This window comes from Tiliqua scincoides, chromosome 2, assembly GCF_035046505.1.
Source record: "Tiliqua scincoides isolate rTilSci1 chromosome 2, rTilSci1.hap2, whole genome shotgun sequence".
NCBI lineage: Eukaryota > Metazoa > Chordata > Lepidosauria > Squamata > Scincidae > Tiliqua > Tiliqua scincoides.
Window position 1 is genome coordinate 155629504 of NC_089822.1, and position 24375 is coordinate 155653878.

The 24375-nt window shown below is 42.3% G+C and overlaps 1 protein-coding gene across 3 annotated transcripts in view; it reads left to right on the forward strand.

Annotated features, from left to right (window-relative positions):
* Positions 1-24375, forward strand: part of TMEM104 (transmembrane protein 104) — a 109015-nt gene that overhangs the window by 78723 nt on the left and 5917 nt on the right. For all 3 annotated transcript variants that reach the window (XR_010793811.1, XM_066615704.1, XM_066615706.1), the window contains exon 9: positions 1222-1315. Coding sequence is in view for 2 of the 3 variants with exons in the window: in XM_066615704.1 (XP_066471801.1) it covers positions 1222-1315 (94 nt within the window). In the remaining variant the exon portion in view is untranslated. The remainder of the gene's footprint in view (positions 1-1221; positions 1316-24375) is intronic.

Sequence of the window (24375 nt, forward strand, 5' to 3'; positions counted from 1 at the left end):
GAGGGCAGCAGGTGGTCCAGGCTGCTTGCACGCCCGCCCGCTCTGGGAGGTGTGACTGCTGCTGCTGCACCTGCACCTGCTGCTGGACCAGGCAGTCCCTCCCCCCTTCCTCCGCAGCCTGTGGGGAGGGGGCTGCCAGGGCAAGCCCGGCCACCTGCTCCTCTGCCGGTCCTCCTGCAGGCAGGGGTCTCCCGGCATGGGCCAGGCAGGGCGTCCCTGCGGAGGGGGCGAGCCTGTGCAGGGAATGCGCTCTGCAAGTGCTCAGAGCACCTCCAGCCGGTGGCTTTTCTCCAGCCCACCCCAGGGTAGAGGGTGGCCTGGGCGCAGCTCTGGGCTGGAAGGTGAGCGGGCGGTGGAGTCCCTGCAGGCGGAGCGCGGGGGACTGCGGGAAGGCAGCAGGTGGTCCAGGCTGCTTGCACGCCTGCCCACTCTGGGAGGCATGACTGCTGCTGCTGCACCTGCACCTGTTGCTGGACCAGGTGGTCCCTCCCCCTCCCTCCGCACCCTGTGGGGAGGGGGCTGCCAGGGCAAGCCCGGCCACCTGCTCCTCTGCCGGTCCTCCTACAGGCGGGGGGCTCCCGGCATGGGCCAGCAGGGCATCCCTGCGGAGGGGGCGAGCCTGTGCAGGGAAGGCGCTCTGCACGTGCTCAGGAGCACCTCCAGCCGGTGGCGTAGCTGGAGGGGGCGGGGCACCCAGTCTGGCGAGGGGAAAAACACTTTGCACATGCTAAGGGGTGGTGGCACAGCTGGAGGGGGGCGGTAGATCTCCAGGCCTTGCTGGGTTTCAAAGTAGCTCTCGAGCCAAAAAAGTGTGAGCACCCCTGTTCTAAAGAATAAAAAGTAAAGTCTTCAGTATAAAAAGAAGAATAAAAAGTAAAAAGTCTTCAGTAAAGCTTTTTATTCTTCTAGCTAGAATTATTTGTAGCAACTGCTATATAAGTCAAAGCTAAGCATATAGGCTGAGGAACAAAGGAGAATTTGATAGTTATATAGCAGTCATGGCATATGTATGAATCAATCCATGTTCTAATTCTGTTGGAGTAGGAAATCAGACAGATTGCTCGACTGCAAGCAGATTTATTTTTGAATTAGAACAAATGAAAACTCTTTTGTAACAGACAGAAATATTTGTGTGAGCTTTACATTCTTATCTAAAGAAAGATTGCTTCTATTTGTTCACATTATTTTCTTGAGCCTAAATTTTTTCTTTGTTTTTTTCAGGCAGTGTTTACCCTTCTCTTGGGTCCATTCACCTTTTTTAATGTGCAGAAAACAAAGTATCTGCAAATCATGACATCACTGATGCGGTGGATAGGTAAGTCACGTCCCACAACTGTTATTCTGCTCATGTATGTACATATACATACTGTGAATGTGTATCTTTAAACTGATTCTGCCAGCCATAGTCTCACTTGTACACAAAAAAACACACGAGTGTAACTTGTGATCCATGAGCTTGTAAAATATTGCAGCTCTTCCTCCACTAATTTTTCCAGTATGTGGAAAAAGAGCCGCAAACTTACATGTGTGTATGTGATTAATCTATTTGCATGAGCAGTCTTTTGTAAGTAAATTGGCAAGTGATGGTCTGAAGTGACTACCAGGAACACAGGAATTGCAGCAGAGTGGCTTTTCATTAAAAAAGCTTTTCAGAGTGGCTTTAGCAGAGCTGGGGCGCGATCGCTCTGCTTTCACTTTCACTGCTGCAGGGAGCCCTGCCAAAGGTCGCACCAGGCTCCCTGTAACCCAGGGAGGCTGCAGGAGGCTTGGGTAAGTGCACCCAAGCCCCTGCAGCCCCCTGAGCGGTGCGATCCTGGGGATCACGCCGCTGCCTTCTCCCTTCCTCCAGGCTGCCCCTGCCCCTTAAGGGGGCAGAGGCCAGGGCCCACAGGCTGGGGCGTCATGACGCTGCAGTTTGCAAAGCCCTGTCTTAATGGTTTGGGGATGCATTTAATTAATATACTGTATTACAGGACAATTTTTTAGTATTGGAGCTTGACTGGAGATGAGGGGAAAAAGGGAAAGAAGGCAGAGATAGTCCTAAAGAAATCATGCTGTTGAAGATAATTCTATAGGAAGAAGCACCTAAGGAGCCAGAGATGGCAAAGAAGAAAATGATCATTAATTTAAAGGTTGGGGGGGGGGGTGGAACTATATTGCACAAACTAATTCTAAATTATGTTGACTGAAACTGTAGAAATAGCCAAAAATAGAAATACTAATCTATAAGGATCTACAAATCATGGCTGGTCTTGGCAGCCATCTAATTTTTCTACTCAGAAGTGGAAATATTAAACTCTGACCACAAGCAGAGTGCTTTTCAATTGAGCAAGTTCAGCTTTACATAAGAACAGCCCCACTGGATCAGGCCATAGGCCCATCTAGTCCAGGTTCCTGTATCTCACAGCCGCCCACCAAATGCCCCAGGGAGCACACCAGATAACAAGAGACCTCATTCTGGTGCCCTCCCTTGCATCTGGCATTCTGACGTAGACCATTTCTAAAATCAGGAGGTAGCACATACACATCGTGGCTTGTAACCCATAATAGATTTTTTCTCCAGAAACTTGTCCAATCCCCTTTTAAAGGCGTCCAGGCCACACACCATCACCACATCCTATGGCAAGGAGTTCCACAGACCAACCACACACTGAGTAAAGAAATATTTTCTTTTGTCTGTTCTAACTCTCCCAACACTCAATTTTAGTGGATGTCCCCTGGTTCTGGTGTTATGTGAGAGTGTAAAGAGCATCTCCCTATCCACTCTGTCCATCCCCTGCATAATTTTGTATGACTCAATCATGTCCCCCCTCAGGCGCCTCTTTTCTAGGCTGAAGAGGCCCAAACGCCATAGCCTTTCCTCATAAGGAAGGTGCCCCAGCCCAGTAATCATCTTAGTCGCTCTCTTTTGCACCTTTTCCATTTCCACTATGTCTTTTTTGAGATGCAGTGACCAGAACTGGACACAATACTCCAGGTGTGGCCTTACCATTGATTTGCACAACAGCATTATAATATTAGCCGTTTTGTTCTCAATACCATTTCTAATGATCCCAAGCATAGAATTGGCCTTTTTTACTGCTGCCGCACATTGGGACGACACTTTCATCGACCTGTCTACCACCACCCCAAGATCTCTCTCCTGATCTGTCACAGACAGCTCAGAGCCCATCAGCCTATATGTAAAGTTTTGTTTTTTTGCCCCAATGTGCATGACATTACACTTACTGACATTGAAGCGCATCTGCCATTTTGCTGCCCATTCTGCCAGTCTGGAGAGATCCTTCTGGAGCTCCTCACAATCACTTCTGGTCTTCACCACTCGGAAAAGTTTGGTGTCGTCTGCAAACTTAGCCACCTCACTGCTCAACCCTGTCTCCAGGTCATTTATGAAGACTTACCTTCAATCATTTATGAAGCTTTAGCTCTCTTCACATAGAATTGAAGAAAAGGGTTTGTGGGACAGATGGTGTTAACTCCCCACTTACCTTTGTAGTCAGTGCTACTTCAATATACTTGTGCGTTTAACTGAAAATGTCATGGCTCAGGGCAGTGACAGTGGCAGCACTCAAAACACTAGTATTGCCATTCCCAGTGCACTCTGGCAGGGAAATGACTGGTATGAGCCAACTGCCAGGAAAACCAGAATCACTTTAAGCACCATTACCACCACTTCTGCCACAAGAAACACATCATTTTCAGTTGAAAGCTAGCGGATACCACCAATCTCTTTGCTAGGTGAACGTGAGAGCGGTTGGACATGAGGTGGGGGAAAAATCTGTCTTCTCTTGGATTCCTATGCAGAGTCAGTGCAGCACATGTAAACCCTCCCCCCCCCCCAGTAAAATTTAATGGCTGTTGCAATGCTTTGCTGACTGTTCAAAGAGGATGATTTTCATTAGAAGAGAAGGAAATGTGGGGTGAGTGATCTCACTGTCAAGTTGGGCCTGTTTATCCAATACAGTTTGTGCTTTTTCAGGCAGCAGTCATTTGGTGAGAGTTTGGGTGTGTTGTGTATATGAGAATTCATATTTTGACAGGCTCCTAATACCTCCCCTCTCTGAGCATGCTCAAATACTGCAAACTCCATACTCCCTAATGGAATTGGCAATCTTATTTATAGACTTTTGGAGTGTAAAAGATAATCCCATCTCAGCTCTGATTCTAAGTTCTTTCCTGCTAACGTTTTGTGAGACATGAAGACAAACTTGACTCTCCTATTTTTTCATACTGCGTTGGGACCCCTGGTTCATTACAACACATATTGGTGCCAAATATGTTTCTGGAAGCCATTTTAGGCTTCCATGCCAAACTCTTCAAGTGTAGGCAGGCTGACCTAAATTAGTTTTTTATCCTGTCAATAGGCATACATCTGTTGTCTCTTTTCAAGGGTACTGGAGTCCACTGCAACCTTCTCTCAATATTTAATTTGGTTAATTTTCTTTGAAATCTAGAGAACCCAATCAGCTGGAGGTCTGAACCTCCTTATGATGTCATAATAAATTTTAGGAAGCTAGCCGTTCCTAGTAGTCTGTGCTTAAAAGCCCTGACCCAGCCACCATAGCATGCCTGCCCTAGTAGTTACCTTGCAGTTACTTGGACTGGCTGTGATCAGTCTGTACTGCTTCACGAGGATATTAAATTATAACGGTGGCTGAGAAAATGATTCTTGACAACAGTGGGAGTACTGAATATAAAAATCATCTCTGGGACCTGCAGTCTACAACTGCAAGGAGTACAGTTTTCAAGACAAACAGCTACTAAAACATCAGTCCAACAATATGGTGTAAGAAAGCCTTGGAGTCACCAAGTGCTTCAGAGCACAGGTTTGATAAGGTCAGTCTCTCCAGACAACTGAGGGGGAATCTGTTTGTTGGAGCTTTTGAACATGGTATTGAAACAGAGGCTGGTATGATGAAGCATTCTCTCTGTCATAACAAATAAAAGAAAGAAGGGCACTTGGACACATCTGCTGTAGTGGAATACACTCCAGATGAAAGCCAAACAAGCCATCTGGGTTCATATTTTCTCCTCTAGAAATCCCTGGTGGTGTGTGTGATCAAAAACAAAACCCTCTTCTGGAAATGCTAATATTGTTTTGTATTAAGACTTGGTTCGTCCAGAAGGTTCTGATCTTCTTTGACAAGTGCTCCCAAACTAAGATCGAGATAAGACAATGCAGTCAATTTCTCTTTATGGCGTAAAAGTAGCCTTAGTCATCATTACCAACTGTGTGTTGAAGCAACCACCTCTGACGAGCGCCTCTATTAGGCCTTTATGCAACATATTACCCATATCAGTTACATCCATTGCTAAACTCTGAAAGCGTATGAAATGGTTTAATGTATATATTGAGCTGTGTATATTGTATTCACAATATATTGTATGTGCATATTGAGGGCTGTGTGTATTGAGATTGTATGCCAATACAGTATTGAAGACAGAACTTCATTTAAGTTGCTTCAAGGACTGAAAGAGGACCATGCAGTTTATTTGAGCCCTTTGCCCAGATCAAGAATAAACAAACATAGAGTGTATGGTCCTAAAAATGTATTTTTACTATAGAAATCTCAGTTCACAACATGTATCAAATGGTTAAATAGCTCTAAAGTTGACAGTGGAAATCAGTGTTAACAATTACAAGTGAATCCATATTACTTTCATGATGCTTTGTGATCTTTTTGTAAGCAACACTAAGTATATGTATATTAAATAATTGCATACTCTTTTGCTATTTCCCCCACCTACAGTCCCCTCCCCTTCCTGTGTTGTCTTCTCCTTCCTGTGTTTTCTTCTCAGTCTTTTATGATTGTTAGCCCCCTTGAAATGGAGAACAAACTTATTCTTTTGCTACGTAAACCACTTTGAGATCTTTTTGCTTAAGAATGATATATAAATATTCTAAATAAGGAAATACATTGTGTCTTGCCAAGTGTTGTCTTGCACACCTAGAGATCCACTTGCATATTGACAAACTTCATCCAGGATGGTTTCCTTTTTGAATATTCTTTGCATCAGTCCATCTACAGTTTGTTTAAATAGTCTGTGTCTTTCTCTGCGCAACTGTATTTTTGTTCTCTGTTGCTTTCCTCTTACTTCTCCATCAAGTACAACCTTCCCTTCCCATCTTTTTAACTGCCATGGAAAGACTCAAACCTCTTTTAGATCTTGACATTGGCATAGAATTTAGATTTGTTTGCTTACTTGTTTTGCAGCACAGAGTACACCCAGCCTTGACACAGACAGTTTTGCTTGAATTGTCAGATGTTATCTTCAAGCCAGGATATCCTGGGTTTGAATCCAATCCCAATGAGCCAGGCTGCATGATTGGTATAGACTAGTTCTAGCACTGGGATGTGTGTAAGTGAGTGCATGACAGAAAATTGAATTCTTTGTTTGTAACCTCTGTCATCTAACAACCATTTGGAGATTGGGTAGAGGGACAGTTGACCAGATTTTTTTACTGCTTTTCAACAAGAGTAGTTCACAAAGTGGTTTATATAGTTAAAAAAATCAGTAAATGGTTCTAAATGTAGGTGCTGTTCCTGGAGCATATAATGGTTTATGAGAGCTACCATCAGTGCAGTCATATATTTCCTTTACCAAGCTTGATATTTTCTGCCTCTGATTTTGTTCCATTTCTGAATTGTGGGAGCTAATTTTGCAGTGTGATGGCCAGTAGCATGTGTTTTAAGAGTATAGAACTAGTTTTTCCCCCAGGTTAAACACTTGAAGCTCTACCACAGAAAAGTTTGTTTCCATTTCACAGAGGGAAGATCAGGAAGCATTGTGTATAAATTGCAATAGTATAAACTAAGGTTCAACAAATGGGAGGTGGGATTGTAGCTAACTTTCTGTGTGAATTTTTTCTGCAAATGGCTTAATAGACATCTTTCTAGGATGGCTAAGGATGCTTGAATAAGTGAATCTTGCATTCACGCAGGGAGTTGAACTTGCTGTCTTTCTTCTCTTCCACTTATGAGACAATTTGAATTTATGCCTGCATCTTCATGTTAATTCCTGAGACATGCTGCAAGCAAGTTGGCAGGCAGCAGTGTGGATTAGTTCTTTATAGCTAGATGTTACTCCTTCCTCCAGAACTATTTTGTGGCAGAAGAGCATGTTTGCTTCTGAAGCTGGTCTGTTACCCTCCCTGGGTTTTTGGTATATATACTTGTCTTGTCTTGTCTCCTGGATCTGCTGTGAGCTTTCTACAGATTTCTACATTGGTTTTCAATGCAGTTCTCTGAAACGCATGTTTCAGATTGCCACTACAATAACTTCCTTGCTCACAATGCTTCCAGTGTGCAGAATGCTAAATATCATAATATGTGTCCAATATCCACAGCAAATGAAATTGGGTCATATAACTAAAGCTATGCATGTAATGCCTGTTTCACCATCAAGCATTATAGGATACTTCAGTGGTTAATCAGGCATTTGCATTCTAATAAAGTATGTCCAGGAGAATACAGGAGAACTACAATCCATGAGTAGAATACATTTGGTAAACAGGAATTCATGAAACACTAAGCTATGGTGTTTAGAAGCTGATGTTTAATGCTTTAGCTGCAAACAGCCTGGGAGTCATAGCAGGGGCTAGTGCTGGCAACAGAGATTGTGGCAGTATAGTTACTGCTGTTCTTCTTTGAGTCATTGCCTGCAAGTCTTTTCAGGCAACCCTCACTTGGGAACAATTTTTGTGCACTCTGCTCCAGATGCTGCATTTGTAAACTATTGGACATTTATACAATTTAATATAATGATGCCTTCTGCAACAAAATTCCTCTGTCTCCAGACAGTGCTTGCAGTTTTCCTTCAATTCTTTTTTTTTTCTTGTTGGTGTCTTATAATGTATTTTTTTTGTCAGACTGGCAAATGTCTTTGACTGCCTTAAGTTAGGTCCATTTGTGGTCCTCTCCCAACGAGCGGGAGACACCTTGGAAAGATAGATGGGTTTTGCTCCCTCTGTCTGGTAGGAGCACATACTGCGGAACAGAGGTTCACAAACTCCTCTGAGGGAGTTGGCAACCTTGTAAGTAGTAGTGGGAGATGTGGGGCAGGAGCAGGGGGTGGCCCTGATGGCACCGCAGCAGTTGCGGCACTGCAAGGCCCCGGAGCATTTTAACGTACGTGGGGGTCTCCTGGAGGCTTACAGCCCCCTCTGAGTTGCATCAGGCCAGCAAGGGCTCCAGCAAGTCTCCTGAGGGCCAATTAGCCTCTGGCCCTCAGGAGACTTGCTGGAGCCCTTGCTGGCCTGATGCAACTGCTCTCAGGATGATGGCCAATTGTTTGGCCTCTCGTGTGAGCTGTGGAATGAGGGCTCCTCCACTGCTTGCTGTTTCACATCTGTGATGCAGCAGTGGCAGCAAAGGAAAGGCCAGCCTTGCTTTGTGCAAGGCCTTTTGTAGGCCTTGAGCTATTGCAAGATGTTCATTCATTCATATATGTAAACCGCCTTGAATAAAGTCTTGAATAAAGACCAAGAAAGGTGGTATATAAATACCTGTTATAATAATAATAATAATAATAATAATAATAATAAGTTCATCTTTAATATATTCATTTATGTAAATTTATTCAAATTTGAAATGTAAATTAATTGTTTTTCCCGGCCCCTGACACAGTCTCAGAGAGATAATGTGGCCCTCCTGCCAAAAAGTTTGTACTCCCCTGGCCTTGAGCTATTGCAAGACCTTCATTCATTCATTCATATAAGTTCCATATCTAATATAGTCATTTATGTAAATTTATTCAAATTTTAAATGTAAATAAATGCTTTTTTTTCCTGGCCCCCAACATAGTGTCAGAGGGATGATGTGGCTCTCCTGCCAAAAAGTGGCAGTGGACATCCCTGCTTTAGTGGACCACTTTTTTTGTTTCTAGTAAAGCATATGGCATGTCAGCATACTAGTTCTGCATTTCCGGAGAAACTCCCAAGTGTTCCTTGGTGCTGTTCTCATGCTTTTCAATGTGTGCTCTAGAAATAACCATAATTTCTTACTAGAGAATACATGGTCTGGAGAGAGGAAGGGGGGTATTTCTGGGGGAAAGAATCAAAAATACTGTGCGGACTCAGACTGCTGGGTACTCTCCTGCCAGGCCTAATTCAGCATGTAGGCAGCAGGCCTCCCTCATGTAGCAGGGGGGAGAAAAGGCTCTTACAGACCACAGCTGTGGCTGTAGAAAGCCCACCAATAAATTCTCAGTTGCCTGTGTGAGGCCCAAGTCCTGACTAGGGAGGCAGAGGGAGAAAAAAGGTGAAGAGAAAGGAAGAGGTGGAGAAGAAAAATGTAAAGAAAAACATTGAGCTACAAAGTTTGGAGAATTATCTTCTTGACAGAATGTCCTCTATAGAAGGAGGAGACAACACTTTGGTTTGGCCCTGCCTTCTAATGGGGTAGGGGCATTTCCTGAAGGATCAGGAATGTCCCCGTCCCTCTTCCCAGACCATGAATTCTCAGGTAAGAAATTATTGTGATCCAGAACACATATTTAAAAGGCACATGATTTTTCTTCCCATGGTAGTTCAGTTGTCACCTGTCTTCTCCAACAGATGGGCAGTTGGCAAGAAATAATCAACTTCTTTCCCCTGAGTCCTTTATAGGCTAAGAATTCCATCCTACTGCTGCTTGTAAATTAAAATGTAAATTTATCTCTAAAACAGTTTTGCTGTATCACTTCAAATTAGGTATTGTAAATGGGGAATGGTAGGGGCATGCTTCCGTATTTAGAGTCATGGCTGGTACAGGTTTTTTAAAATGTTACTGTTTCCTTTCTCCTGCTGTGAGATAACTCTGCCAACATTCTTGTTCCTTAGACTATCATACTTTATGGGGTAGAAAGCTAAGTTTAGTGTAGCAGTTTACAAAATGACTGATTAGACTTCTGGCTCTTTAGAATCTGTCCTATGCGTTCTTGTGGTGGGATGAAGAGGACCTAAGCCACAAACTACTTTGTGTTTGCTTTAAAGATGTTTGAGGTGCTCTTGCCAAGTTTGTGTACATGTGTGTGCACATTTCCCTTGGTCCCTTTTGAGAGTACAAGAGCAGCTGTCATAGTCCTTAATAATGCAACAAGAAAGGAGAAGATATATTTGTAAAGACACAGTTGAAATACTATGCTTCTCCAGTGTCATCTTTTTGAAACATCTGTCAGAGCTAGTTTTCAGGATAGTCTGTAGAGTGGGTGAGGTGAAATGGTGTCTCTTTGAATCTTAGTCCCCTGCTAGTTCCATATCAAAAAAAGCAAGCCTTCTGAATAGTACTGGATCTGGCTATTTAGGATAATCCGCTAAGTGAGTCCTTAGCAAGAAAGTGTTTCTTCCAGTCAGGAAGAAGAGACAGTACCATTTAGAAAGTAATGTGCACAAGTAAAATAATTACCTCTGGTCCTTTTCAGCTATGGCATTCAGGGCAACTATTTGTTTTAATTATGTTTAGGGTAGAAAGGAGAAAGTTAATCCAGTATATCTAGTGGCATGTTACATTAAGAAACTGATGTGGCAAATAGTTCACTGAAATAGTTCATTGGAAATCAGCTAAACAAGAGAGGGTTGGTTTGGCATATAGATAGATCTGCATTTTGTTCATGAGACTCTAAAACCAACTTAATGTTCCTGGCCCTTTCGGCAGCTTTTGTCCAGTCATCGGAATACTGTTTAACTCATATGTACAAAATGAAGTTTGCACTGCTGCTCAGATTTTTCCTAATTTTTTTATTTTTTAAGAGGAACTTGAAAAGGGTTTTTATATTCTTTTTATTTTATCATATTTCAATCTGTTAGATGAGAAGAGTTAATCAGTTTAAAAAGAAAAAATTGAGTCTGTTGGCCTTAATTTCAAACAGCTTTTCTATACCATCCGTCTTTTACCTTTTTTTGTTTGCTTTCATCTTGATTCTCAAGTTCAGTGTTTGTTTCCTAAGTAGAAAAACACAGGTGCTGGAACTCCTAGGCTATTTCTCTTAAGTCTGTAAACTTTTGCTGATGTGAGAGAGAGCAAGGTAAATTGCTGAGTGTATATCACAACATATAAAAAGCATGATCTGTCCCTGGGGCATCTCCAAAGGGCATTTGTCTTCAGGAGACTGTAATATCCTCTCCTCTATTTAACTCCAAATACTTCCTTCCACTAAGAATCCATCCTGCTGCTTTTTTTCTGCAAGGTGTAAAGCAAGAGTCATGTATTGTGAGAGGGTGATTCATTATCATTATACTCTGGCATATTGATTCTCTGCTTTGAAAGGAAAGCTCTGTCACACCATCAGCTAGTGCTGATGGATAGCTCTGCCACAAATGTGTAAAAACTCTTAACACAGTACTTGCTTAAACAAATGGCTCTAAATCGGTTGAGAAAAGCAATGGGGCATGGGATCCTCCCTTTCTATCAAGATGGTATCATGGAATTTTTGATCTGCTCTGGATGGTCTGGCTGTATGCTAGTAACATGGCATAGTGTTAAGGCTTCTGAGCTTGGATAGTGGCTGGCATTGAAAATGGTACAAGAGTGGAGCTGTGGTAAAGAGGCAGAAGTCTCCATTTTTACCTGTTCCTTATATACCTGTTGCTGCATTGCAACTGGAGAACAGTTCTGCTGCTGAGAATGTGTGTGGATTCATGGAAGTATTCCTTTTAAGTTCACTGGCATGATACGTGGAGTTTTCTTTAGAATGACTGAAACATTGTTTAATATGCTTGAGCTCATGTAGAAATTAACTATGGAAAAGTATATGGAGAAGTGAATACTAAGATAATTCTGTATACTCGCTTATGCCAGAATTTTGTCTGCTGGATTCTTTAAACAATAAAAATTTCCCGTACTTCAGGCCAAAATGATGGTGTGTCAGCAGGCTCACTATACCCAACAGCACTTGGATTTCAAAGAGCAGTTTCAGCATACCAGAAACTTGCCTTTCATGGGAGGATGAATGATCATTTCTCCCAACACTTCATTCATGTGGGTCAGGATGATCCACATATGCAAGAGAAAAGGTGGGTAGAAAGCAGCGGGTCTGGTAGGTCTAGGCTCTCTGCCATGCACAGATTCGCACATTCCACCCTTCTCATCCCTGCCTCAACTGAAAATGAGGAAGAGAATGTAATGGGCCTGCTGAAAAAGGGGCAGCAGATGTAAAATTCGTAAAGCCCTCCATCACCCAAGTCAATGTCAGAGTACAGAAGGCTGCAGGAAAAGAAGGCATACTTGGAAAGCCACTCACACAAGAATATCAGAGTAGTGAGCATGCCCAAATGTGCTGAATGAGGCAATCCATTAGCATACCTACCCTGTTTGCTTCCATACTTGAACTCCCAGAGGGGTACCAGTTTAAGCTGAAATTCTGCTCTCTGTTCCCAAGGGTCTGTACCATATGATAGCAACTGCTTAAGGGATTTCATAGTTAATTTCTGTGGTACACAACCACAGGAGGATGCCCTGAAATGAACAGTCAGCTCTTGGCAACCTCTCTCCAGAGCAATATTTTCAACTGACTGGTCAAATACGACTTGAATCTTTTTCTTCAGAGAATTCCTCTTAGTTGTATGAAACCAAAACACCAGATGTGTGAGGAGAAGCCAAGTAAGCTGTTGGTTTGCCACTTGCCTTATTTGCAAGCCAGGGCACTTCCTTCCATTGTAAAAACTAAAGCAGGCATGTTTTACGCCAGAACCAGAAGCAGTTACGCCTGAGATCCACCAATTTTATTCAAAACTATACAGTGATGATAAAAACCTCTCTGATCCTGATACGTGCATTTCCTTGAAGCAAGTAAATCCGTCCCAGTTGGATTTATTGCAGAACGAGTGTCTCTCCTGAAGGAAAGAGATCAGGCAGGTGATTAGACATGATACATTTCCTGGGCTAGGTGGCCTGCAGTGGACTGATACAAATGCCATTTAGACAGATTAGCTCTGAAGTTCACAAAGCTATATAATGAGACTTTAACTGAAAACATTCTACCACTATCCTCATGAGGTGCGCATTGGTGTACTGTACAAGGCAGGTAAAGATATTCCAATTATAGGCCCTTATCTTTAAGTAATATGGACCAGAAGAACCTAACAGTGACCCTGGCTTGGCATCTGCAGTCACTCATGCCTGTAGTTGTCTCAGGTGGGTTTTATCCACAGAAGACAGTGTAGTGATATCCAGGGATGGGAAAACCCAGCATGACTTGACTCGAGTCTAGAGTCACTGCTCCCCTGCAACATGTCAGTCATGAAAAACTGACAGAAAACAGTCATAATGGGGCACTTTCCAAGTCAACAAGTCAACCTTTAGAGTCACTAAAGGACTGTAGTCGAGTTGCCCCCTTTAAAAAGCTAGCCACAGGAAAAAAAACAGGACTGCTGGGAAGGGTGTGTGTGTGTGTGTGAGAGAGAGAGAGAGAGAGAGAGAGAGAGTTCTCCAATACTCCCCTGCTATCCCTGCCCATCTGTAAACAGGGCAGGAGGGTGTGGGATGGACTGCAAAAAAGCTGGGACAGAAGTGGCAAGAGGGAGGAGGGTCACACACAGCAGCTGCAAGTCTTACCAGGATGACCCAATTCATAGCAGCTCTACTCAGATGTAGTCCCACCTCAGCTGGTCATTCAATGAGTATTCTCTCTTCCAAGTAACAATGGAGTCCATGATGTTGGAAAGCATGATTTGCTACAAACCACCTCCGCCCTGCTTCCCCACCTCCTTTTCCCCTCTCAAGCCAATCCTAAGGCAAGAACCCCCTTGGGTTCCTCCTCCTGCTCTCCCTCAGCCAATGAAAATATCAGATACCCATCCTTTATCCAATGATCATTGGTTCCTTCCTGTCAGAGATGGGCAAAACAGCTCACTCCTGCCTCCCCCCTCCTACTTCAATGCATTAACCCTTCCCTGCCTCCCAGCTGGAACTTCCCTTCTGCTCACCCAGTCTGTATGATGACCCCATGAGGTTTTCACTCTGTGAAAAGCAAGAACAGTCTTGAGTCTGCGCGCATGGGGACAAGTGCTGAGTCAGGGGGCCCCTGACTGTTTTTCTGAGTCTTCCACACACGCGACTCACAAGTTCACGAGTCACCAAAAAACATGCGTTTTTGTGACTCGAGTTCGTCATCCAAATCAGGTTCCTTTCTCAGATTCTGGAGAAATATTTTTGTTCTGTTTGATTCTTCAGTGGACTCAGCAGTGGTAATCTTGCTGAATGCTGAGAAAGTCTTTGGAAGAATCATTTGGAAGTTTCCGTTAGTCACGTTGGGTGCTCTTGGCCTATTTGCTGTGTGTTTAATTGGATAAAATGTTATGTGCTCCCCATAGTCTTGAGTAATCACTAAGAACATAGCTTTGCCACTTTTTTTCTGAAAAAAGCACTTTTTCTCACTTTTTGGTCTTTTGTTGAAGCTCTGGCTACCACTGTTAGACAACATGATACAATTGAAGGCTTCTGTGTGTGTGGCGGTGAACATTAGTTGTGTATGCTGATGGTCCCCTTTATTTCTCAGTAACTCCTTGACTTCTCTACCTCTGTCTGGAAATTATTTGTGGAATTATATGGAGTCTAGAACAGTGTTTCTCAAACTGTGGGTCGGGACCCACTTGCTAGGTTGTGAGCCAATTCCAAGTGAGTTCCCATTCATTTCAATATTTTATTTTTAATATATTAGATTTGATGCTACCATAGTATGGGACTGCATTTGGGAAAATGTTACCCATATGTACTTTTAACAGGCTACTATGTGTATGCTTTTATCAATGACAGTAATTCGACTTACTCCTGGGTAAATGTGGGTAGGATTGCAGTGTACGATTGTTAAAAAATTTCCTGCTTTGATATTGTCACTTCCGGTCATGAAGTCACTTCCTGTGGGTCCCGACAGATTCTCATTCTAAAAAGTGGGTCCTGGTGCTAAAAGGTTGAGAACCGCTAGTCTAGGACATACAGAGAGATAATCCCTTGGATGGATGCTCAATTTGAAGATTTTCCTCACTTCTTCCCCCTATTGCCTGCGTTGTCTGTTTTTGCAGCTGTATGTTATATAACAAAGAGAACCAAAATTTCCAAAAAATCAGCAAAATTCACCTGGAACCTATGTGCACTTCTATTCAACTCATCAAGGAATATGAATACTGCTCTTCTGCAAATAGAACTTGTATGCCAAGGAATGTCATTTGATGATACTTGAGTATTTCTCTCAGTAAGTTTTCACTACTACTAGAAAGAACCCAAAAACACCATCAAAAGTTTCTGAATGAAGAACAAATAACCAACATATGAACAAAATCTGTGTGTGGCCAGTGCTGCACTCTGTATATAACTGCAGGACATTTTGTCCCTGTTAATCATTTTGGGTTCAGTACATCAGTCTGAGTTCTCCCTTGATGGATACCTGCTCCTGTGCAGTAGTGGGCTAGTACCATGCATTCAGAAAATTCCATTATATTCTACCAAACAATACATGACAAAATGGAAGGGCTGAATTAACTTTTTCATACAGCTTTATGTTATCTTTCTGTCCCAAATGAAAATTTTAATATCCCTAGGCTTTCAAGTTTTCCCTTAGTACCAGTGTGATATAGGCTCATTCATATTCATTCCACATCTGGCCACAAGAACCTTTTCCCTTGACAGTTGTCCTCCTCTCTAAAATCAACATCTAGTATGGTCAATTTGGGCAGACAGATTTTGCTTTCCTCTCAGTTGTGCTGCAAGATGCATTCTCATCCCTCTGAGTGACTTGAGGAGCTTCTCTTCCATTCAGGTTTGCTTTTGTACTCAAAGGGGAGAGGCAGAGAATAGAAAATTGTACTGTGTGTATGCTTACCGCTCTTGTGCAAGCCACTGATTCATCTGAAAGTTGTGAGGTAAGCATTGGCAACATTTTACTTCACAGTTTTGAATGTATAATTTTAGTTGGCTCTTTAATGACTATACTTAATGTCTAAGCATAGCATAACACAGACCTCTTAAAATCTGTTAACACACCAGGAAAACACATTATCTATCTGTTATATAAGCTGCCTTCCACTGTGCCTCGGTTCATGACACCAAAGTTCATGACACCACATTGCAGAATGTTTTTATTCTGCTAAAGTGTCCCTGCTTATTTCCCACTTGGTGACTCTCTGTGGAAATGTGCCAGAGATACATTGCCTCTTTGAGGAAAAAAGTTTTCTTATAAATACATGTGAACAATTTGCTCGGAGGTAGCATTTAGCTGTGCAGGATATTTTCAGGACATAAACTCCTTTCACTCTTCCAGCATTGCACAATAGCCTAAGAACATCCAAAGTTAGCAAGTGTTCCCCTCCCCCATCCCAGGCATTATGGAACATGGGAATGGGAAGCTGTCTTATTACTCTTTATTTACATAGTTACATGCAGGGATGCTGAAATCTAGTTTATGGCAACCATGGAGTGATCTTCAGAATTTTCAGTCATGCCAAATTTTATTCTTCAAAAGTAACTTTCTTATCCTTTGACATTCATAACCAAGGTATAGACTGTACAAAGAAGATATGTGAAACTCAGTAGAATAGGTTAAGGCCTCCACTGCCTCGAGTAGTAATGTACTCTCTGCAGTTTTATCTCTATGAGAACCAACATGGTAGGAAACCTATTTCAAAATTTTCATTCTCCTTGAAGCTCTCTGAGTGGCTTTGGGCAAACATATCTGCAGACTAACCTATCTCACAGCATTGTAGCAGGCTAAAATGGGGTTTGACAGATTTGTTTTGGATTCAGGAGCCAGACAAATGTTTCATTTTTCAGGGTTTTATGTTTTAAAAATGATGTGACAAAAAAAAAAAAAAAACCTAATATGCCACATGGCATTAAAAAAGCAAGGATTGTGAGTCTCACCTTCCTGCTAACTGTGTGGCCCTTTTGGGTTGAACATGGGTGGTTTGTAGAAGGGCAGGGCTAGGGAGGGAGCCTTTGTGTTCCATCAAATTTTAGGGCTGCCTGATGTTGCTGCATAGTTTTGTTCTTTCTTAAATGCTTCACGTCTGTAATCATACTTTCTGTGCATGCTTTCCCTCTCTTCTGTAGAACACGTATCACAAGGAATCTTGCTAGACTCACTGTTTGGTTCCTTACCAAAAACCTTCAGGCGCTGAATGCAAAGATATGTCTTGATCAACTGCATAATTAAATTTTGCCCTGCTTATTGAGTTCCTTTCTGCATTTTGACTTTTTTAATCCTTCAATACCTTTGTCAACCAACTTTAGCTTTGCCTGCATGTTCTGAAGCCCAAGAGCTGCATACTGAAAGCTCTGTTTGACTGAGAACCAGAAGAAATGCTTTAAGCCATTTCTGCCCAACATTGCATATACACAATAGAGATTAAATGTGTACACCTGTGGGCTGGGCAGAAATGGGTTAACCTCATTCTGTGGTCTTCCCCAGCCCTGATAACTACCTCGTGGTGTTCTTCCTTTATGAGTTTGCAGTTCCACAAGTGCTTCCTGGGCACCTCTGTCATATTCTCACAATGTGGGTCAAAGTGCTGGCAGGCTTCATTGCACCACCAACATAGTGCATTATATGTAACTCCTTAGCTATTCAGGAGCCATTTGCAATTTTCAAGTAAACTGACAAAATCGGACTTGTGTGGTCCTTTCTAAATAAAATTAGGTAGGTAAATATTTCAAATTAGCAAATATACCTACCTCAATAAACTTGTAGTTTTTGCTTCATTTTTTTGTGCTATGTGGCATATAAAAACTACACAGGGTTCATTGATAGGCTATGAGTTTTACAATGTATTTCTTAGGAAAACAATTCCTACCACCCCAAATTGTTTAACATTGTAGAATCTCACCTTTTTCCTGCAACCATGTTTTTGCCTCTCTTCCTTTTGTTGTTTCTTGGTTATTATTTGGAAACTTCTTTTGTCTCTGCTGGATATTTTAAAATCCCTAATGTCACTGTGCATGGCCACTTGGCCATCAATTTTGGCTTCTTGATTTTTTTTTTTTTTTTGAAGCTATGACACACTTTTAAGTTCACAGGAGCAGCTTGGAATACTATAGGTTTGGTATTTCTAAGAGCATTTGCAGTTTGAATTTAGTGTCATTACTCAGGAACCTGAAGACAGAGGTGAGCAGAGCAGAGATGAGCAGAGGGCTTGTCACATGCTCACAAAGCCCACGTTCTCTTCTTGCCTGTTACAAGTTATCATCCTCTTCATTTTTATCTCTTACTGAACATAACTGGATTTTGGAGTTGTCTACATCTTGCTGTCTCACAGGTCTACAACGATAAATCTAGCATTTACAGTTTCAGCAACATAAAGTGAACTAGAGCCCACCTATGTCTCCTTGACTAGGGAAATAAACCTGCCAAAATATATTCCTGGTACCAAACTTCAGCAGGCTTTTGTGAGCTTGTAAGCTAGAAAAATTCCATGTACTTAAAACTAGAAGTGAAAGAGCATGAAATGTGAAGAATCTCAACTGAAAAAGTAGCTATACAGTATCCCCATGAGGTGCTAGCACATGGAGAACCGACCTGTCTTTAGAAATTTCAGACCCCACTGTAGATTGTCTGTGTTCATTTAAGGGCTTAAGCTTATTGTATAGAAATGCAATTCTATGCTCCTGATATGGTAATGTGTCCAATTAATGACAGTCAGTATGTATCTAAGTATTTAACCATGCATAGCCTTAACTTAGGGAGAAAGTAGTCCCATTAGAAAGTTCTATAATTCTCAAAAAAAGCCATGATTAAAAACTCATATAAGTGTAAACTCATTAAAAACTCACAATTCAAGAGTCTGTAGACCAGACTAGCAGTTTCATCACAAAAACATTCTGATTTCTTTACAAGAGTAAAAGAAATATACAATTTCACCTGATCTTATATAATGGGCTTATTAAATAGAACTCATTGGTATAGAACTAGAATGCCAGTTTATGGTATAATGATTATCAAATGATAGGACAAACACCACGATAGGGCTGTTGGAGCCTGGTGGATGATTTACTGACTGTGGCAAAAGTGGCTACAAAGAAAGTGTTTTTAGAATGAATAGGATGGAAGATCTGTCTAAAATAGAAACAACATTTTTTGATGGCAACTTGAACTGAAGTTTGGAAATTATTCTTGCGTTACTTTTTTAAAAAAGATTGCGAATTGGGTTTCTTTCATTGGGATGTATTTTTTAAGAACTGCCATTGTCAGCAGTATGGACTGGCCTTGAGACAGGGCCCAGTTAAAAAAAAAGACTGATCTTCCAAGGTGTCTGCTGTTTGCAAGCCTGTCAATCTGAGACATGTAGAAAAGCCACAAATAATATCTTGGGTTTACTCCTCAAAGCAAGCTGTATATTGGAAAACGTGCTGTTCCTGAATTTCCATATTGTAAGTACTTCTTTTGAAATGAGACTAGCTGAGAAATGAGACTAGCCAACAGTTATGCTCTTAATCAATAGAGCCTGCTAGAGAAGGAAGCATATGGTTCTGCTGCCTAAAGAGACCTACTGGATAAAACAAAAGATACTATATTCACTCCAAGGGACTGGAGAAGATGTGTTGTCATTTAAGTTCTCTGGAGAGTGCTTTGGATACTGGCATTCATTATTTAGTGTACAATTTTGCCTTTGTTGTGGGAAGGTGTGGGTTAAATAAGCCGCCTGTGCTTGATAAGGGAGCTTGGTGAAGGAAATAGGTCAGATCTTCATCCTTGAATAAGCAGAGATGGTAGAGATTTACTGTTCCTCTCTTGAGCAGGAGAAGAGGTGCAGAGGTCTTGCAGTTAAATATAGTTAAGCTATGGAAGAGAATCAGGACTGGGCATTGCAAGTCAAATTCTTCTCCCCAAAGAGAAGGGGCTGGATATCTTCATCTTAGAAAATACAAGAAGAAGAACATCGTTCTACTTAGTTCTTCAGAGCTGTATCTTCTGTGGCTTGCCTGTTCCTGTCAGACTCTCTGAGTTTACAGCTCTCACAGCCCTGCTCACAGGCAGGTTCTAGGTGACAAAGAGCTTTGTACTTTTGCTGGAGCGGTTCAGAATTTTGTATTTTGCTTGTTAATATTTTGGAAGCAGGAGGGGACTTCTATGGAGCAGATTCCATATATAAGATTTGCCTATTCAAAACATATGAAACAAGGAAATTCTCTGAATGGGAGAACTGGCAAATAGTTTCCCACTGCTTTCAGTCTAGATCAGGGGTGCCCAAACCCCGGCCCTGGAGCCACTTGTGGCCCTCAAGAACTCTCAATCCAGCCCTCAGGGAGCCCTCTGTCTCCAATGAGTCTCTGGCCCTCCAGAGACTTGCTGGAGCCCACGCTGACCTGATGTAGCTGTTCTCAGAGTGACTACCAACTGTTTGACCTCTCACGTGAGCTGTGGGATGAGGGCTCCTCCACTGCTTGCTGTTTCACATCTGTGATGCAGCAGTGGCAGCAAAGGAAAGGCTGGCCTTGCTTAGTGCAAGGCCTTTTATAGGTCTTGAGCTATTGCAAGACTTTCATTCATTCATTTAACTTCCATCTCTAATATATTCATTTATGTAAATTCAAATTTGAAATGTAAATTAATTCTTTTTTTCCCCCCGGCCCCCAGCACAGTGTCAGAGAGATGATGTGGCTCTCCTGCCAAAATGTTTGGACACCCCTGGTCTAGATTTACAACAACACATGGCAGGAAATGCTCTGAAAGCTTACACAGGCTGGTGCATGAATTTGAAACTAGAAGACAAATTTTTCTTTTGCTGGGAACTCAGTCTGTGGCATAAACTGGAGTACCACACCATCTCAACCATCATCTGTAAAATAAGGATAGCGATCCTGTCTTGCAGGGTTGTGGTGAACAGTTTGCAAATGTAAAAGTGCTGGATAAATTAATAATAGCAGGATGTCAATTCTTCTTGACTGAGTTTGCCTTTTATGTAACACATCTTATATAATGAATGACATCTTGCTTCATGTATCTACCATTTTCTGGGGGCCAAAAATGAACACTGGGATATTACCCCTTGAGCATCTAGAACAGTGGTTCTGAAACTCTGAGGGAGTTTTACTCCCTCAGTAAATCTTTGTGGGGGAGGGGCTAGGGCAGCAATGCGGATCGAGTCGCTGAGGGGGGGCGAGGGGGGCACTTTTGACTTGCGTTATGTAGGCAGCCTGCTACAGTCCTACCTACATAATGTAAGTCAGAAGCGCCCCCCATACAGGTTGAGACTAATTATTTGCGTGGGTTCCGTTCCAAGTGGTCGCGTGGATTTAAAAAAAAAACACTATATCAAATCAATTTAAAACAAAGTTTCTTTGCTCCAGTGATTGAAAAATAGCCTTGCTGACCTTTTGACTCTAAGATAAGAGTATTTAGGAAGACAATCTATCAGCACTTCACTCAGCCCCTCCCTTCACCAATGCAAAATGATCATGTTTCTTTCATGCGCTGGGGGAAGGGAGGGGTCTGACAGAGAGAAGGATTGATGGGTTGTTAGCCTGCTGCCCCCCCCTCATTAAGGAGGCTGTTGTTAAAGGACTGTTCAGTTTTTAAAACTGATTTTAAAGGGATGCATTTTTCTCCTTCTCCCAGGATCAGTACATTCTTTCTCATTTGCAGGGGCCATTTGTGTTGAGTCAAATCCGTGTATAAAAAATCCGTGTATAAATAGGCTGGACCTATATTTATTTATTGTAATCTTCCTTTCTCCCTGAAGGGCACCCATATGGACACGATCCTGGGGATCGCTTCCCTGCTTCCGTTAAAGGGACGGAGGAACCTTTACACGGACTGGTGGGTAGCGACCCACTATTTTGAGAACCACTGATCTAAAATATTAAATCCTATCACTTTGGAACAGGAACCTGGAATAATTAACCTGAATGTATCAGAATAGTGGTTATCTTTAGAGATGGGTACTGATCTATACTCTGTCAAGTAAACTCCTTTTTGCATTTTGCCTGTATAACTTCTTGAAATGCATACATCTTACTTGATCCCTGCATCGAAAGCTGTCCTGGATAAGTGGTCTCTTCCTATTCTGTATATGTTAAATCAGTAGTGGCCAACTAACAACTTACAGGCTATATCTAACATTCATTCATTTTTTTCTAGCCCCCTTATCTGCATCCCTCCCACTGAGAATGCAAGACATTCCTTTTCCAAGATAGTCACTCATTCTGTAAGGAAATAAGGTGACACTCAAGGCATCTCTAGTCAAGCCTTTCTTCTGTATCTTTGTTCAATATTGATACTGTCCAGGCAAAAAGTAGCAAGGGAGAGAACTGCATCCCGCTTCCAGTCTACCAGACACCCCCTTCCCATCAGGAAATAACATTAGCCCAAGAAGCTTCTGGGGCTTTCTCATGTGCACTCAAAGGAACCTTGTAACTTGCCTCACCCATGGGGAAGGGTTCCTTTATAAGTTCTTGGAATAGTATGTGAAAGTGAAATTCAGGGGAACATGCTACCAATACTGCTGCAGTGATGTGAGTTGTCCTGAATTCTCATTCTGGTACAGGTGCTCAATTTATGCCTAATGGTTACTAGGGTTGAAGAAAGGAATACACAAATGTACGCAGAATAGAGGGTGGGGAGCTGCAAAAATTTGCCGGGCTATATGTTGACAATGCAGATTTGCAAGTTGTGTCTAGATGTTTTAGTTTAAAAGTGATATACAAGTATTCTTAATAACAGGTAGTTCACAAAGCAGTTTACATAGGGCTCCCCAAAGGGCTTGCAGTCTGAAAAAGCTGCAAAAGAAACATCAGCAACAGCCACTGAAAAACATGTCATTCTGGTGTGAAAATGGGCGATTGTTCTCCCTCTGCTAAATATGACAACACAACTTTAGAAGGTGCCTCTTAGCCCAGTTAGCAGGGGATAGTTACGTTTCTCTTCTCTCCATCATGTGCCATCACATACAGTGAAGTAGGTTCATGTAACAGACTAACTTTCAAGTTTACATCATTCTAGCATAGCTTCTGAATTTGATGCAAGGATGTTCTTTAGCCTAAATGGTGTATATGTACTTCGTATGGAAACATAGTTGGATACTACTTGTTGTAAATGTAGGATTAGTGGTAATTCACCCTGTGATATTTCCATGCATTTTCTGTTCTAAAGCTCTGGAAATTCAAGTGTCCTTTAAAAACAGGGGAGATACCATAGTGTTTTGTCACAATAGTGAGATTGTTCCTAGAAAGTGTAGTAAAATCTGATGGTTGCCAAGCAGTACAGGAAAAGATGTGGGAATCAGTTATACTTTCTTAAAAATAACACACAGCCCCATCCTAACCAGCGGTTATGTAGCAGGTGCAACTGTGCTACATCCTAGGCTGGGTTTTAGCAGGCTGGAGGCCTTCTTGAAATAAGGGGAAATTTGTCCCCTTGCTTCAGGAAAAGCACCAGCCTGGATAATGGGTCTATTTGGAGCTACTCCAGCTAAATTGCTGGTGCAAGTTCAAGTGAAACCGTCAGGATTCCAAGTCTGGGGAGGGGGATAGGATAAGGCGTGCATGGCTGCCAGTGAGCCCACCCCCTCCCAAGACTGCACTGGCAGGACAGTGCAGCCTTCCCCTGGCAACCCTGTTTTCTGCACTCTTGCAATACGTTTTACTGCACATTTTGCAACATCACGCACCAGCACAGCAGTCACTGCATTGGTGCAAAAAGGATTGTACTCACAGTGGTGGTAATTCTGTATAAATCTCACAGTTCATGTTGCTTCTTGCATTTTGACTTGCATGTTCTTGCATTAAAATTGATCTGGAGGTGAGGCCTCCAATCCACAGATTGTGAATCCACGGATATGGCCAGTGTTGGTACTTTGGAGCTGCATTGAGCTAGACTTGGCCCCACCTGAGCCCTCTGGTTGCCTCCCTCTGAGCCCTCTGATTCTTGAAGCCTGCAGAGGCATGTCCGCCCACTGCCTCTGCGAGCTTCAGAATGACCTTTTGGGCTAAAAAAACGTTACTTGCTGTTTCCCAAGGTAATCTTGGGCACCTTAAGCCCTCCGAAGGGGACTGGAGCACTTTCTGAAGCCCGCAGAGGCAGCGTGTGAAAAAATGCTACTTGTGCAAAAAAAAAAGTGATGTTTTTATGCCATATAAGGCATTCTGATGCCCAGGGGAGTCCTCCAGGAGCTTCCTCAGGCATCAGAATGCCTTATATGGCAGAAAAGCATTTTTTCACAGGCTGCCCTTGCAGGCTTCAGAAAGTTCTCCAGAGAGGACCAGAGCACAGCTCAGGTCCCCTTTGGAGGGCTTAAGGGGCAAAAGATCACGAATTTGATTATTTTTACATGTGGTTATCCTTGTGTGTTCTTTATAATATCTGATGAGATGGTGTGGGGCTAATGTATAGGATTGTGAAGAAAATTATTAACTCGCATGGCTAATTAGAATTTCAGAAGAACATGATACAGAATGGCAGAATGGACCTTTC